At 43.4% G+C, this 13,173-nt stretch overlaps 1 protein-coding gene across 5 annotated transcripts in view; it reads right to left on the reverse strand.

Annotated features, from left to right (window-relative positions):
* NPAS2 (neuronal PAS domain protein 2) overlaps positions 1–13,173 on the reverse strand; it is a 100,279-nt gene that overhangs the window by 12,839 nt on the left and 74,267 nt on the right. For 4 of the 5 annotated variants that reach the window (XM_068680466.1, XM_068680463.1, XM_068680493.1 and 1 more), the window contains 8 exons: positions 10,728–10,846; positions 9,394–9,476; positions 8,587–8,693; positions 7,207–7,354; positions 6,525–6,606; positions 5,693–5,834; positions 4,869–4,975; positions 4,602–4,694 (listed from right to left, as the gene is read on the reverse strand). In XM_068680466.1, coding sequence (XP_068536567.1) covers positions 4,602–4,694; positions 4,869–4,975; positions 5,693–5,834; positions 6,525–6,606; positions 7,207–7,354; positions 8,587–8,693; positions 9,394–9,476; positions 10,728–10,846 — 881 coding nt within the window. The remainder of the gene's footprint in view (positions 1–4,601; positions 4,695–4,868; positions 4,976–5,692; positions 5,835–6,524; positions 6,607–7,206; positions 7,355–8,586; positions 8,694–9,393; positions 9,477–10,727; positions 10,847–13,173) is intronic. The other variant, XM_068680475.1, reaches the window with a different exon arrangement.

The raw sequence follows: 13,173 nt of genomic DNA on the forward strand, positions 1-13,173 counted from the left end.
CTCGCACGAAGCAGAATCACCCCATAAGCATGGAGGGGACTAGCATGGCAACAAATTCCTAGCTTTATTTGGTATTTACAGGCACGATTCAAAGTCCACCAATGCTAATTATTGCTTTAATTGGCTTTGGAATCACTGCTTTGCATGATCTCATATTCCAAAAGTAAAAAAAAAAAAAAAAAAGTTGAGAAAAAAGCATGGTGTAATACTTCAAAAAAAAATCTGTAAGCATTTCTCTAATCAGGGCATTCAAGGGCCTCTGAAAACATGCAGTGCTGGGAGCATTCAGGCAAAAGAAAAATAAAAGAAAATGTTTTGCTTTGACTTGCATGACTTGAAGATGGCGCATTGTTCCCGTGGTTACTTTCGTGGCTCTGTTCTGGGGGGTGAAATGATGCAAGCTGCTGGAGCCTTCCTGCTTAATGGAGTTGCACTTGCTTACACCATTGCTGGCTTTTGCTTTTTTAATAGGAAAACAAAAATGGTAACAAGGAGGGAAATAAGGAGCACTCTGGTGCTAGCAACACTGTACAGATGAATGAAATTTCTGGGTACTTCGAGAGGTCTAAATATGACAGGTCAGATTTGTATCAGCTCACCGCCCACTTTGCAACAGCTAAATATATGAAAGTACCTCCACGTTCCCTCCAGCAAACAGCTGAAATCTTCATGAAAATGTCCTTTAGGTGAGAAGGGAAGAGAACTTCATTGGGTTTATTTATATGTACGCATCTGGAGGGCGTCTTTCCAGCCCAGCTCAGGAGGTCACCCTCCAAAGAGTTTCCTCATGTGGCCACTTTGAGGGGAGGCTGGTTGCCAGCCCCGGTTAGGGGAGAGGAGGGCTACCAAGGCATCACATGCAGATGCTCTGGAGGCCCCCAGAGCCCACTGATGGGAAAGACATCTGTGAGTGCTCGCAGCTTGCATGATCTACCCAAGGAGATAATGTGAGCACGTTGCCTCTGGCGCTGTTGTCAGCAGCGCTGTCACCTGCAGCCCCATCCTCTCCCAGAGCAGCGTCAAAGCCCCCTGATGGGAACTTGGTGTTACTTCTAACTGGTGTTAAAGGGGAGAGCTCAGAGCTGGTTCTTGCTCTTTCTCTATTCCATGCAGAAAGCATTAACCCGAGTAATGGATGAGTGGAAACCTCTGATGTTTGGGAAGGGAGGTGAGTGACTCCAAGGGGCTGCCTGCTCTGCTGGCTCGAGCCCTTGCTCCATGTTTCAGAAGAGACCTGGGCACCCTGGTCTTAGGAGTGGAATAATGCGATGTAGCAATGGCTTGGCTAGGTTAAATGCAGCCAGTTCCTGCCTTAATGTGGGTCTGTGCAGAAGGACTTTTTAGAAAGCCAGGTCTTGGAACCTAATTCTCTCTGTATGAACTCTTACTGAGGTCTACTCTGAAGTTGTTAAAAGAGTCTTTTTCAGAAAGGAATTAAAAACAGTTTCAGCCAAAAGCTTCATTTTGACTGCCTGGCTTGCTGATGGCAAACTTCTCATTAACATGTGAACTCCTTGAAGACACTTTGGGAAAGGAACCTGGTTTTCTTCAATTAATGAATGCAAGGAATTTTATAGGAGATAATTTTATAATAATTTTATACTTCAATAAGAAACAATTTCCATGTCCAGGCCTTACTTTTAAATAGGGATTTGCTTTGCAATGTTGCACACAAAAATGTATTGCTGTTGATTTTAGATCATTATTCCATGATTTTTTTCAGCACCTTCTTATATTTAGCATATTCATATTGAATATGCATACTGAATATTCAGTATATAATCTAGTATTGTCTTTTTGTTTTCTGTTTCGTGTTCCTCTTGTCATAATACACTTGACAGCAACACCAATTAGCTGGTCTAGTGGAATGAGAGCTGCTAAGGAAGAAGACAAGGAACTCTCTTTTACTTTTTTCCCTTTTCCTCTCCAAAACCAAAGTTTGTTGATAACTCTAGCAGTGACCCCTGTGATTACAAAGCTTCTATTGTTTTTGTACAATGAGACAGCAACAGCAACTGACCTGCACAAGAGAGTATTTATCTCAAGATCTTTAACTGTTTTACCAATTAAGGAAGAAATCTGTAATTGTGTCATGCATTATAAGAGCTTGACTCAAAGTGTTCCACAGAAAACACTGCGCAGCTTTAACTCTGCCGTTAACATCAGATGAGGTTGATATTTGTCTCACTAAGGTGTTCACAAACTTCTGTGGGATCCTTAGAAATGTGCATGTTATAGCTGTCCCAGCTTTCCAGGTACAAACTGGAAAGAAGCAAGAGGTGAGATATCTATAATTGCACAGGATCACCAGTTTAATCAAGGTTTGTTAGTTCAGGGAAAATAATAATAACACAATAGTTTTTCATGCAGCCCAGGGAGTGGGATTGGCACATGTTGGGTGTGAGCACTTGGCATGGTCCCCATCAGAGATGTGATGAACAAGAGAGTTGGGCACCTTGAAGACATTCTGTTCCTACAGGTTTCATGAAAATAGGTAGCTGGGTAAAGGAGAGAGACCCTGTTTATATTTTAGCTCGGTTTCCTAAGTGAATGAACCTTTCATTTCCTTCTACCTTCCAGCTTCCGATCCTTCTGGTCGGTGCTAGAGACATGCAAGAGAGTTGCAAGAGCCTCAAGAGCACCAGGTTGCTGCAATGCCACGAAAGCTCTAGCTGAGCAGCGGTGAGAGGGACCCGCTCGTTCCCCTCCTGCCCCGCCAGCCCCTGGGAAACCAGGTTTCATTAGTTTTGCAGCTCACTGAACAACTTGTTCGTGGCTGTTGTCTTCCGAATAACACCTGCGCAATCCCAAACAGAATTATTAGTGCTGCTTATTATTCAGTCATCAACATCCGCTGTGTTGTAGGGGATTTTAATTTAGTACAACGAGGCAGACAAACAAACAAATATTCTAATGGGGAGCACTCGGTTTAAAGTAAACCATTTACATTCAGGCAGCACCTAGGACTGTGCTTTAGGGTTAGTTCAGATAGGCAGGTCAGGGTCTAAAACTGTATTTTGGTGGAGACAAAACCTGCACAGTGTTTGCTTGAAACAAAACCAAAGTTCAAGCAGATGGAGCCCCGGGTGAGTGCTGGCTGCTCACTGCAGCTGCTGCTGCCTCAAGGATGCTGTTTGCCACAAGGACTCTCATCAGTGTGCTATCAGGGGTCCTAAATGTCCACAGGCTCTGGCATCCGTGTGTCTGGTGAGACCTTCACCTGAGGGTGAGGAGCAAAAAGCCACCGGGCAGCAGCTTCTGTGGCTCCTCTTGTGCCTGCGTGGCCTTCCCACGGGGCTGTGGGATGTGGGTTTGTGGTGCTGTTTTCCTGCTTCACAAGAAGGGAATCTACAGCTTGGGCTTCTTCAGGTCACTGCTGAGTGACTGAGCTTTGCTGCTGGTCAAGAAGAGGGTTGCTGGGGGGTTGGCCATGCAACTGAACAGCACGGGGAATAAACGGAGCTGGAGCATCAGCAAGAGTGTTTTATTGGGAAGGGGTGAGGCGGCAGAGATTTTGGTAAACAACTGGAAAGCATCTCTCCAGAAAGAGCTTTGATAGAGAAGGGAGGGATGTAGGAGAGAGTCAAGCAGAACATGCCCAGGTTTATAATAAATAAACTAATTGATGTTTGGAAATGCATTAATGAATAAAGGAGAGGAATATCTGTAAAAGAAAATGACTGCTCAGAGCAGATAATTGATATGCTGTTTCTTCACTGCATGCCAGCGTGGAGTCGTGAAAAGAATATTAAACACAAAAGATAAATGAGAATTTGTTATTTAAAAGCAGAGATCCTCAGGACTTTTAAGTTTTCTATGCTACAGGAAGAAACTCTGAGATCTTGCGAGGGAGTACAGTGTACAAGAGATAGAAGCAGCTTAGGTCCAGGACTCTGTCATTTCTAAAATCAGAGGAGGATGAGATAGATATTCATCACAACACGACCACAGGGCAGAAACAATGAGATGAGAACACGGTACTCAAATTTACTCCTTCAAAATCCACTGCAAATGAAACACTGGCTTTTTGGGCCATCACCCACACTTGAAATGTGGGTTCACAGATTTCAGTGGAGGATTTTGTCTCCAGCGACATCCTCACTGTTGCTAGCACACCCACAGGATAGGTGTTGTGGAACTTGTGTGCCTTTTACTGCTGGCTAGTTGTGCTTCAGCAAAGCCAAACGGGTGTTTTAGGAGTGTCTTTGTTAGTTTTTGCTTTCAATTCTCATTGTAGCCTTGATTTTGAAGAGACCTGATTCTTTAGAAGCAGAGTTGAAAAATGATTTTCCATCTCTGTTTTCTGTCCTCCTGTGAAGTAGATGTGTGTGTGCACTCGGAACTTACTTGCACCTGCGCTTCTGCTGTGAATGTCTGTATGCAGAAAAATATTTAAGCAAACAAGTGTACAATTCAGATTACTTTCCTAAAACATTTTAAGAGTTTGAGAGCTGGTGGACTTGGGGTTTATATCTACTAAAGAAATAACCTAAAAGCCCCCAAAGACCTGGCCTTTCATAATTAATTAATTTACTAGATGAAGGGTGAAAACACCAGGAGAGAGGCAAGTGATCTATTCCACTTCTGAAGCCCCAACTAACCTGTGCCAGTGGTGCAGGCTGACTTGGCAAAGTTGCTTGAGGCAGCAACTGCTGTGGAAGAAGCTCACATGAAGGCTGAGAAGGCAAAGAAGCCTAGGTTAAAAACAAAGCAAAACAAAACAAAACTTTATTTGTAAGTTTGGCTCCTTTAAAATCTAGATTTCTTCTAATGCCATGGCTTTTGTGCAAGTCACTTTGATTTGCCAAATTGCTTACGTGGCACATGCCTTGTACCTTCTGCCTATTCCTGTGGCTCTCGGGAGTTACCTGCAGGGCAGTAGGTTGGCTGAGTCTGTGTGCAGATAAGTCCTGCTGCGTGCTGGGTGTCCTTTGCAAGGGGGTGCTAGCCTCTGCAGTCAGCTTTGTTGGCGTAGCTGCAAGAAAAGTGTGGGTGAGTTCTCACAAACTGCAAATCATCTCCATTGGAAGTCAGGATTACAGTGAGACCTGGCTAGAAATGATTACGGCCTGTCTGAATTCCAGCTGGAGTCGGGGCTGTTCTTGTTGGCTTCAATGGGAGTAAAATTAAACTCATAAGGAGGGTCTGGGCAAAGATAAAAGTCAAAGCGATAGATCATGATTCCAATGAGCAGAGCAAAAGGACCCAAGAGCTGTTCTAGAGCAGCTGGAACTCCCTTTTATGGAGCAAATAACTGTAAATTTTGGTTAGCTCATTGGCTTTTCTTCCAGATCAGGGAGCAGAAAGAGTGCATAAGGTGTGCCCAAGTCATGGCTGGAGCATCTTTAATCTTGGCCAGAAGAGCCCTTAGGCTGCTATTTTATTCAGGTAAGTCAGGAGGAGCCTCTCATTGCTCATACTGACACCCTCACATCTGAATATAGAAGTATTTATTTTCATAACAGACCTAAGTAGCAGGTCTCATGGCTAGTTCTGCTACCCATTTTCCAGTGTATGGACAGTCGAACTAGAACCTTGCATCTCGTACGTTACCATTGCAGATGATGCATTTCATTGTCACTGACAAACACATATCAGTACCTCATGTTAATTTGCAGCCATGGTATATAGACACACACTCTGTAACTTGGCTAAACACAAAATAACACAGTAACCCAGGAATGCCACTCACACGCTGGGTCTGACTTGGGTGTGTGGGAAGATTTTGGTGAGCTCCTGGATGACACCGAGGGTGTCCGGCTAGCACTGAGGATTGAGGCACCAATATCGAGTGCATTAAAGTGCTGTTCAGGATCCAAGCTGGAGCCACTGTCCTAAAACAAACAAAAAAGACAATAGCTATTGCATCTGTCAGGGTAAAAACATTTTGAAATGCATCTAGTAATACTTGCAGACCCAGTCCTTTGGCTGGCCTAAAATTACTTGAGCAGAACTAATCCCAGGTAGGCCAGCAGAAGACTTGGGCACAAGTGTTGATGTCCCTTCCAAACAGCATCTAATTAATCCTCTTTCCAGTGAACTTTCACTGAGGTGGAAATAAATAGGAAGCTACTGCCATAGTCCTTTTGCACAGTCAGATGTTTTTCTGAATGTGTGTTTTGCATAGAGTTGGACTTGACAGCAACTGCACCCTCTGTGAGACACTCAGCTGTGTGGAGCTTCTCTTTCTTCCCTCAGCAGATCTCCGCGATGTAGCCAAGAAGGATTGTCAGAACATGTCCAGATGGATCTCAGAACTGTAGTTCTTTGCCAAGGAAACATGAACATATCTCTCATTGCCCCTGCCCATGCTCCACTTAATTTGTGGCTGTCTGTGATCTCCAGGTTTATCCTTTCATGAACTTATCCAATTTACTTCAAAATTATTCAAGTGAGCAATGAATTCTGAACTTGTTAGGAAACCCACTCAGAAAGACAGCTGAAATTTTCAGTGATGTTAGCATAGGAAATTGTTGCAATTACTACATGTATTTATGAGGAAAAAAAACTTGGTTTCATCGTACCTTTAGTGCTGAGGACACAACCTCTGAGGACACTTCTTCCAAGCCCATCTCCTGTCTCCGCTCTACCCGAACATCTGCGTAACTGAATGTAAAAATATAATTCTATGTATCAGCATGGTGGTGTTATACATCCATCACAAAATGTGCTTCAAGCAAATAGAGGAACAAATTATTGTGAAATTTTACAGGTTAAACGAGCAGCTTAAAAAAATCACGTCAGATGCAACTGCTCAACATTTGAGAGACTACGTTTTAATTTTCATTCCTTTCTCTACCTATCGTTTTGAAATCAAGAACTGTATTAAAGAGTAGATGTCAAGTTCACATCCTAAAACTACTCTGCAACTTCACTGAAACAAAACTAAACACACCAAAAACAAAAAACAAGGATTTAAGGAGCAGAATAGTAGAGGCAGCTGTCTATTCCCTATTTTTGCACAAGATGGAAAAATGCAATAGTTACTCTGCCCCTAAACTCGTGGTCAATAAATGAAGCATAGCATAGAGCAAGGTTTAGTCTGAGTGTTTTTCTACAATGCACAGATTTCCTTTAGAGAGCTCAGGCTTCATTTTTGTAGCATAAAAGACACATCATGTTTCTAAGAGGAAACGTTTGCAGTCGTGAGGATGCCCTTGTCTTACTGTCCTTCACATCCCCGCTGGCTGACGGCAGTTTCCATACCTTACCACCATGTGTGTGCACACAATGAACTCTGGCTTGGAGTTCCACTGGTGGTACGTGATGTAGTAATGGGTCTGGAGCCAGATCCACTGCTGTCCTTTGGTCAGAAACCGATAGCAACACGACTTCCCCTTGCCAAACTGCATCACTGTCAGGACAGAGTACACACAGCTGGTCACACGGTTATCAGCGTGAGGAGGACATGAAATATGAACAGTGTTACAAAGGTGTCCACAGCCCCTCTGGTTCCCAAGGGAGATCAGAGCCCAAGTACCTTTTGAGTGTGTGGGCCTGTGAATCTTAGGATAGAGATGATCATAACGATCCGTACGTGCCTTCCTCTGACAGCTCGAACAGTACATTCTTTAACAGTACAATTAACTTTAACGCTAGACACAATTGCATTAATGTCTGCTACAACTTAAACATAAATCTTTCCTTGGTTTATGTGCTGCTCACATACTGCTTAATGAGGCATCTGGGATTAATTTCTAAGAGTGATCATCTGAAGATCTATAGCAGAAAAGTACAGGATAAAAATACTTGAAAAGATGAGTATTCCGTATGGATGGATTTTAGTGACTGCAGAATGAAGTGAGTATACGAGATAACATTGTGCAAACACAAAAATCATTTGAAACTGAAAGAAAATTCCCAGACTGACAGGAACCTGAAGTACAGTAAACTGTGGTATGTTATTAGTTTCAAAAATTCAAGGACAAAGCTAATGTCTGCTTTTTGTTCCAGCGATTTCAAGGGGATCTCAAAGATGCACGTATTTAGCCTTTCTATATTTTAATGTCAACATATAAAAAACTAATTTTGGCCAGATATTTTCAGGCCACCCAGAGGCAGTAAGACTGAGACGTTCCAGTCAAGTCTATAAGTAAATATTTAAAAAGGATTGCCTCATTTTCTTTACTTAGTGAGAGAGCTTTCCAATTAAATCTTAATAGTCTATCTTTAAATAATCACAGGTAATGTCAATGCCAAATACTTGGTGAGCAACATTACAGTAAATAATCTGCAAGAATTTTACAAAACGCAATCTCCTCAGAAATTGCTTGATCTGTTCCTGTATATTCTTCACTAATAGAGCAGGGGTCAAATCTGGCATATTTTACCCATTCAATGAGTCTCACTGGCTACTTCTGGGAACAGGGGAGGTGAAAGTGCTCATTTTGTAGCTAGAGGAATATGGCCCAGATGCTGAGCAGCTACGATGCACCCGATCTGTTATAATTACACTGAGGCATATGGCTGTGAGGCAAGGGTTGGAACCTCACCTTCTGAGTTTACACCTATTTTAACAGAAACTACATTTTACTGAAAGGAGGTATCCTGGTTAATTAAAGGAAATGTGGGTTCTGCAATACTTACAGTGTTCGTGGCACCTTGCGAGCAGCTCTAGGTCATCTATATGGTAATAGTCATAGCCAGAAGTACCCAGCACTTCAAAAGGCAAGTATCCTATAATCGGCGGTGCTCTGCATTTAGGCACAAGATAAGTGAATTCATACAACCAGGAAACAAACAGCGTCTCTGCGTGTTGACATGGATATGCTAAAAGCCCAAATCTACTCTCACTCATAGGCATGTAGTCCCAGCTGCCGGGGGATCCTGACTTTGCCCCATAGTGCCTGGGATGCCCAGCAGGGGTTTGCCTTGCATCTGGGACCCATACCAGAACAGCAGTGCCTGCGGGCACCTTCTTCCCAGCACAAAACCTGAGATAAGCCTTTCTTTTCAAGGAAAAGGTGCTGGTGGAAAGCAGCTCTGTTTCTAAGGGGCCTTCACGTGAAAACCTGCGGCAAAGGAGTTGTAATTCAGTGGGAACTGCACACGTAGTCATGGGCTGGATTTTGAAAGAACAATTTCCACAGCTGTATAATAATGAGATGTTTTTGCTGTGGGACAGGCTTCAGTCCATTGATAGTTTTTAAAACAAACAAGAACAAGGTAATCACAAATTCTGCCTGAGAAGCAGGATAGCTTTCTTTTAGAAGACAGATAAAAATAAATGCAAGGTAGAATAGTAAACATCAGCTTTTGTAGAAATTTTAGTGGTAGTTCTCCTGTTCATGTGATTTAGATGTGAAACATAACACCATTTGAGAGAATTGCACTTATGAAAATAGCAGTAAATAAGCACAAAACACAATCAAGAGTGCTTTTCTTGTCACCGACCTGTGATCCAGGAATAAAAATTTCCATTCCAGACTGTGTCTTGACGTGAATTCCTCTAAAGGTTCTTCCACGATGCACATCTCCTGTATGGTGAAGAAAACCAACTTACTGAGAGGTGTAGCTTCACCTCTCTGCTTCACCTAGCTTGTGTTTGTTATAAATACACAGTAGATAAGGAGATAAAAGGGAGGATTAATACATTTCCTGCTAATTACAAAGAGCAATCTATTGCATCTGTTCCCGTGTCACTGGTCCCTTCATGCATACCTTAAATTCCTCTTTCTCCCTCTCCAGTTTACACCTAAATCCACGCTGATGCCAAAAATGTACTCTACAAGTCAGTAGTTGCTCAGGTGCAATGTGCAAGCGTTGTTATGTGAAACCAAAATGCTGATTCTGCCATGCTCAGCCAGTCAGATACATATTTCTGCCTTCATTTGAGAGGACAAAGCCGAGACCAGGCATTACGTGACTCATCCAGGTGAACTGGAGAGATCAGTGTTTAGGATTTCCTGGCAGCTAAAACCTTCCCCTGGTGGTTCTGCAGCTGTGGTCTCCCTCACAGTGGCTCACTTGTTGTGTTTGCTTTGAGATGCTAGTTACCCATGTGGGGGAATTTGCTTCCCGTGTTCCCAGAGAACCGTAACTCCAGCCTCTGCTTCTAGCGTGACCACTATGGTTAAGATTAATGGAGGTGTCCTCACACACCTCAGAAGGGACCTGCTTGCCTGTTGGGGCCATGAATCAGTCAGAAGTGCCCCACAAGGGCCCCGTGCAGTAATGGAGCCAGGCCAAAGGGCAGTGATTTCATCCAGCCTGTGTCTCAGCTGTGCTTTTTTAATCTCTTCACCCCTGGGGATGGGACACCTGATGCAGTAGCTCGCATTTGTTCATTAGGGAACCATGGTGTCAGGCTCAAGGTTACGTTGTCTATCCTTTTTTTTTTTTCTTTCTTTCTTTTTTGTTTCCCAGAAGCAACTATTTTACTAACAGGTGTGGGAGAAGGAAAACTAGGAGCAGGGCACAAATGAAAGCATGGGTAGCCATCTGTGCCCTGTCCCATCCCAGGAGCAGAAGATGCACAGCCTATCTGCAAAGTGACATTGCTGTTCCTCGTGCAACCAGGGTTTGGGTTTCCCGTGCACAGGGGGCAGGAGTGACACCACTTGTGCAGATCCCGACTCACCCTGCTAATCCTCTTCACTGGATTTCTGTGCATGAAATGTGATATCTGTAATCCATTCAATTAGCTAAATTAAGATTTTTGAGCGTCACCCACTCTGAAAGTGTTTTGAGAACTTCTGGAATGAACGGGACCTAGGACATGCTCTTACCTTTAAAAACTGAGGCGTTGCCAAACGAACGGTAGCGACAAAGCAGATCTGCTTTCCTGGCGTCGTTCGGTAAGCCCTCGGGACAGCATCATCGAAGCCATTGCAGGTGGAGTTAGGCACTAAGGCAGGAAAAAAGCGGGACCCGGAGTCATGCCTCGTATGAGATTTGCTCTCCCTGCATCTTTTGCACACTTGAAACGTCCTAATACTAATTTTATTCACATGAAGTGCTCTAGAAGCTTTTAAAGCTGATATGCATATATTTAAATCCAAGTCAGTCATGTTAGGCAGAAAGGCATCGGAGCTTAACTCCACGTACAAATCTTAGAGGTTAATCCTGATAAAAATAAGGCCAAACCTTATTACAGAGCATAAACCAGCTTTCTGGAAAGAAACCCCACGCATCCACTTGCTCTTTTTCACCACTCACAATACAAATATATGCTGCGGCATGCCTAGCGTGTTCCTCCCGTGAGGCAGTGAAAAAAGATTGGCAAGGGAAGAGGCTGGAGGCAGTTCTTCAAGCCATCAGTGGCAAAACACTGAGGACCAAAGCCAGCAAGGCTTCGTCGAGCTAGCAGAGCCTGCCTGAGATTTGTAGCTGCCGAAGCGTGTGCTCCTGGTCTATGTTTAAGAACCGTCCCCAGTGTGCCTGATTTCTGCTTCTGCTGAAGAAGAGCAAAGAGCATCCGGTGTATGGCACTAGCTGCCATCTCTCATGGGTCTGCACATGGCCTGCTGGCTCCTGAAACACTAGCCAGAAGGAAAGACTGGGTACAGTGTGGCTGCAGTTTTTATGTATGGTTTTTATCCGTCTTTTGTAATCACTTGGCTCTCGTGTCGCTTTGAGGGCCTGCTAGCGCATCCTGCCATAAAGATGTGTTGCCAAAGGAACGTGTCCATAATCCCACGTTATGTTCAAATGACATAATGCAAATTATTCATCCAAACCTGAGCTGTTTAGAGATGATAATCCCACTCACACAGGACTGAAAGAAAACTGTGCTAAGCTGCAGTAGGAACTGGACTTGCCCAGCTGGCTGTCTCCCTTGGAGGCAGAGAGGGTCCCCTCCAGAAGCCACTAGTAGCAGTAAATCTAATACTAATGGTGATTAATGCTACCATGGAAATATCTTTCCTTAGCATTTGGCCCCTATAATCAATTTTGTGAAGTTTTCTACAATTTGTTTCTCCTCCATAGAGCAAAGCAAGGATCAGCATATCAGTTCTTGTGAAAATGAAAAGTTTTGTATCTGTCTGGGGAAGATTCACTCGCAAATTTTATTCTGGGGTGCTTCTGCACTGGGCTTTAGTTCACTGGCATAAATTGTAGAGATTGAAGAAGTCTCAACTTACCTATCCCCATGTGCTTTTGGAAGCCAGAAACCTATTGAAAACCTTGGCATAACAATACCTAGCTGATACCAAGGATAACAGGGTATAAGACAGAAAAGGAAGTGCTCTGAGGAGAATTCACAACCGTGATTAACTGGCTCAGACCACTGTATGCACAATACTTTGCGCCAAGAAGGGGCAGAAAGATTTCTCATCTGAGAAGGCAGCACAGGCATGAACATCCACAGAGATTATAGCCCTCTCTTGCAGTTGAGTCTTGAGGGCATGGCTGACTGGATATTAAGATAAAAAATATGGGCAAAATTCAACTCCTTTCACCAGCAAAGCTCACTTGCTCTGGGGACTTCCTAGGAATATGTATTCCGGTTCTGATCCTGGGGTTATGTGCACATAAAAGGGCTTCTATGGGATTATTAATACAAGAGGTGGAAAAAAAGAAGAAAGAAGCTACAGGAAACGGGAGAAGTCTGAGTAAAGGGTTATTATTTTTGCTCTGATACGATTACTTCCTGCAAGTCTGTTAATTTCTACAGTCAGACCTGTTTAAAAAGTAATGCTATGGCTATAAACCCACATTAAGGACATCTGCTGCAGAGAGCACTGAGGTCGCCTCTCGGCCTCCTCTTCTCCAGGCTGGACAACCCAGGTGTCCTCAGCCTCTCCTCACAGTACGTGCCTTGTAGATCTTCTACCTGCTTTGCTGCCCTCCACTTTCAAGTACCTTAGCATCCTTTTATATTGTGGAGCCCAGAACTGCTCACCACTTTTGACCAGCTGGCTGTGCTGTGCTTAATGCACTCCATAACATGAGAAATAGAAATAAGATAAGCACATTCAGCCTCCAAAGTACAGGTATGACAAGTTAACCTACTTAGTGAACCCATGGGCTTGCAAATGACACTAGTTCCAGAAGAAATGCTGAATGGAGAGTGAATTGCACCAAAGAGAGCAGATGGCTTTTTTGATGTGAGCTGTCTGATGTAAATGGACATGATTATGAGACAGTGTATTCCCAAATACATCACTGAACACGGTGTTTAGAAAATAGGATTATATTTCCAAGAGGTAAATGCAATATTTAAAGGGTAAT

This window comes from Anas acuta, chromosome 1, assembly GCF_963932015.1.
Source record: "Anas acuta chromosome 1, bAnaAcu1.1, whole genome shotgun sequence".
Taxonomy (NCBI): domain Eukaryota; kingdom Metazoa; phylum Chordata; class Aves; order Anseriformes; family Anatidae; genus Anas; species Anas acuta.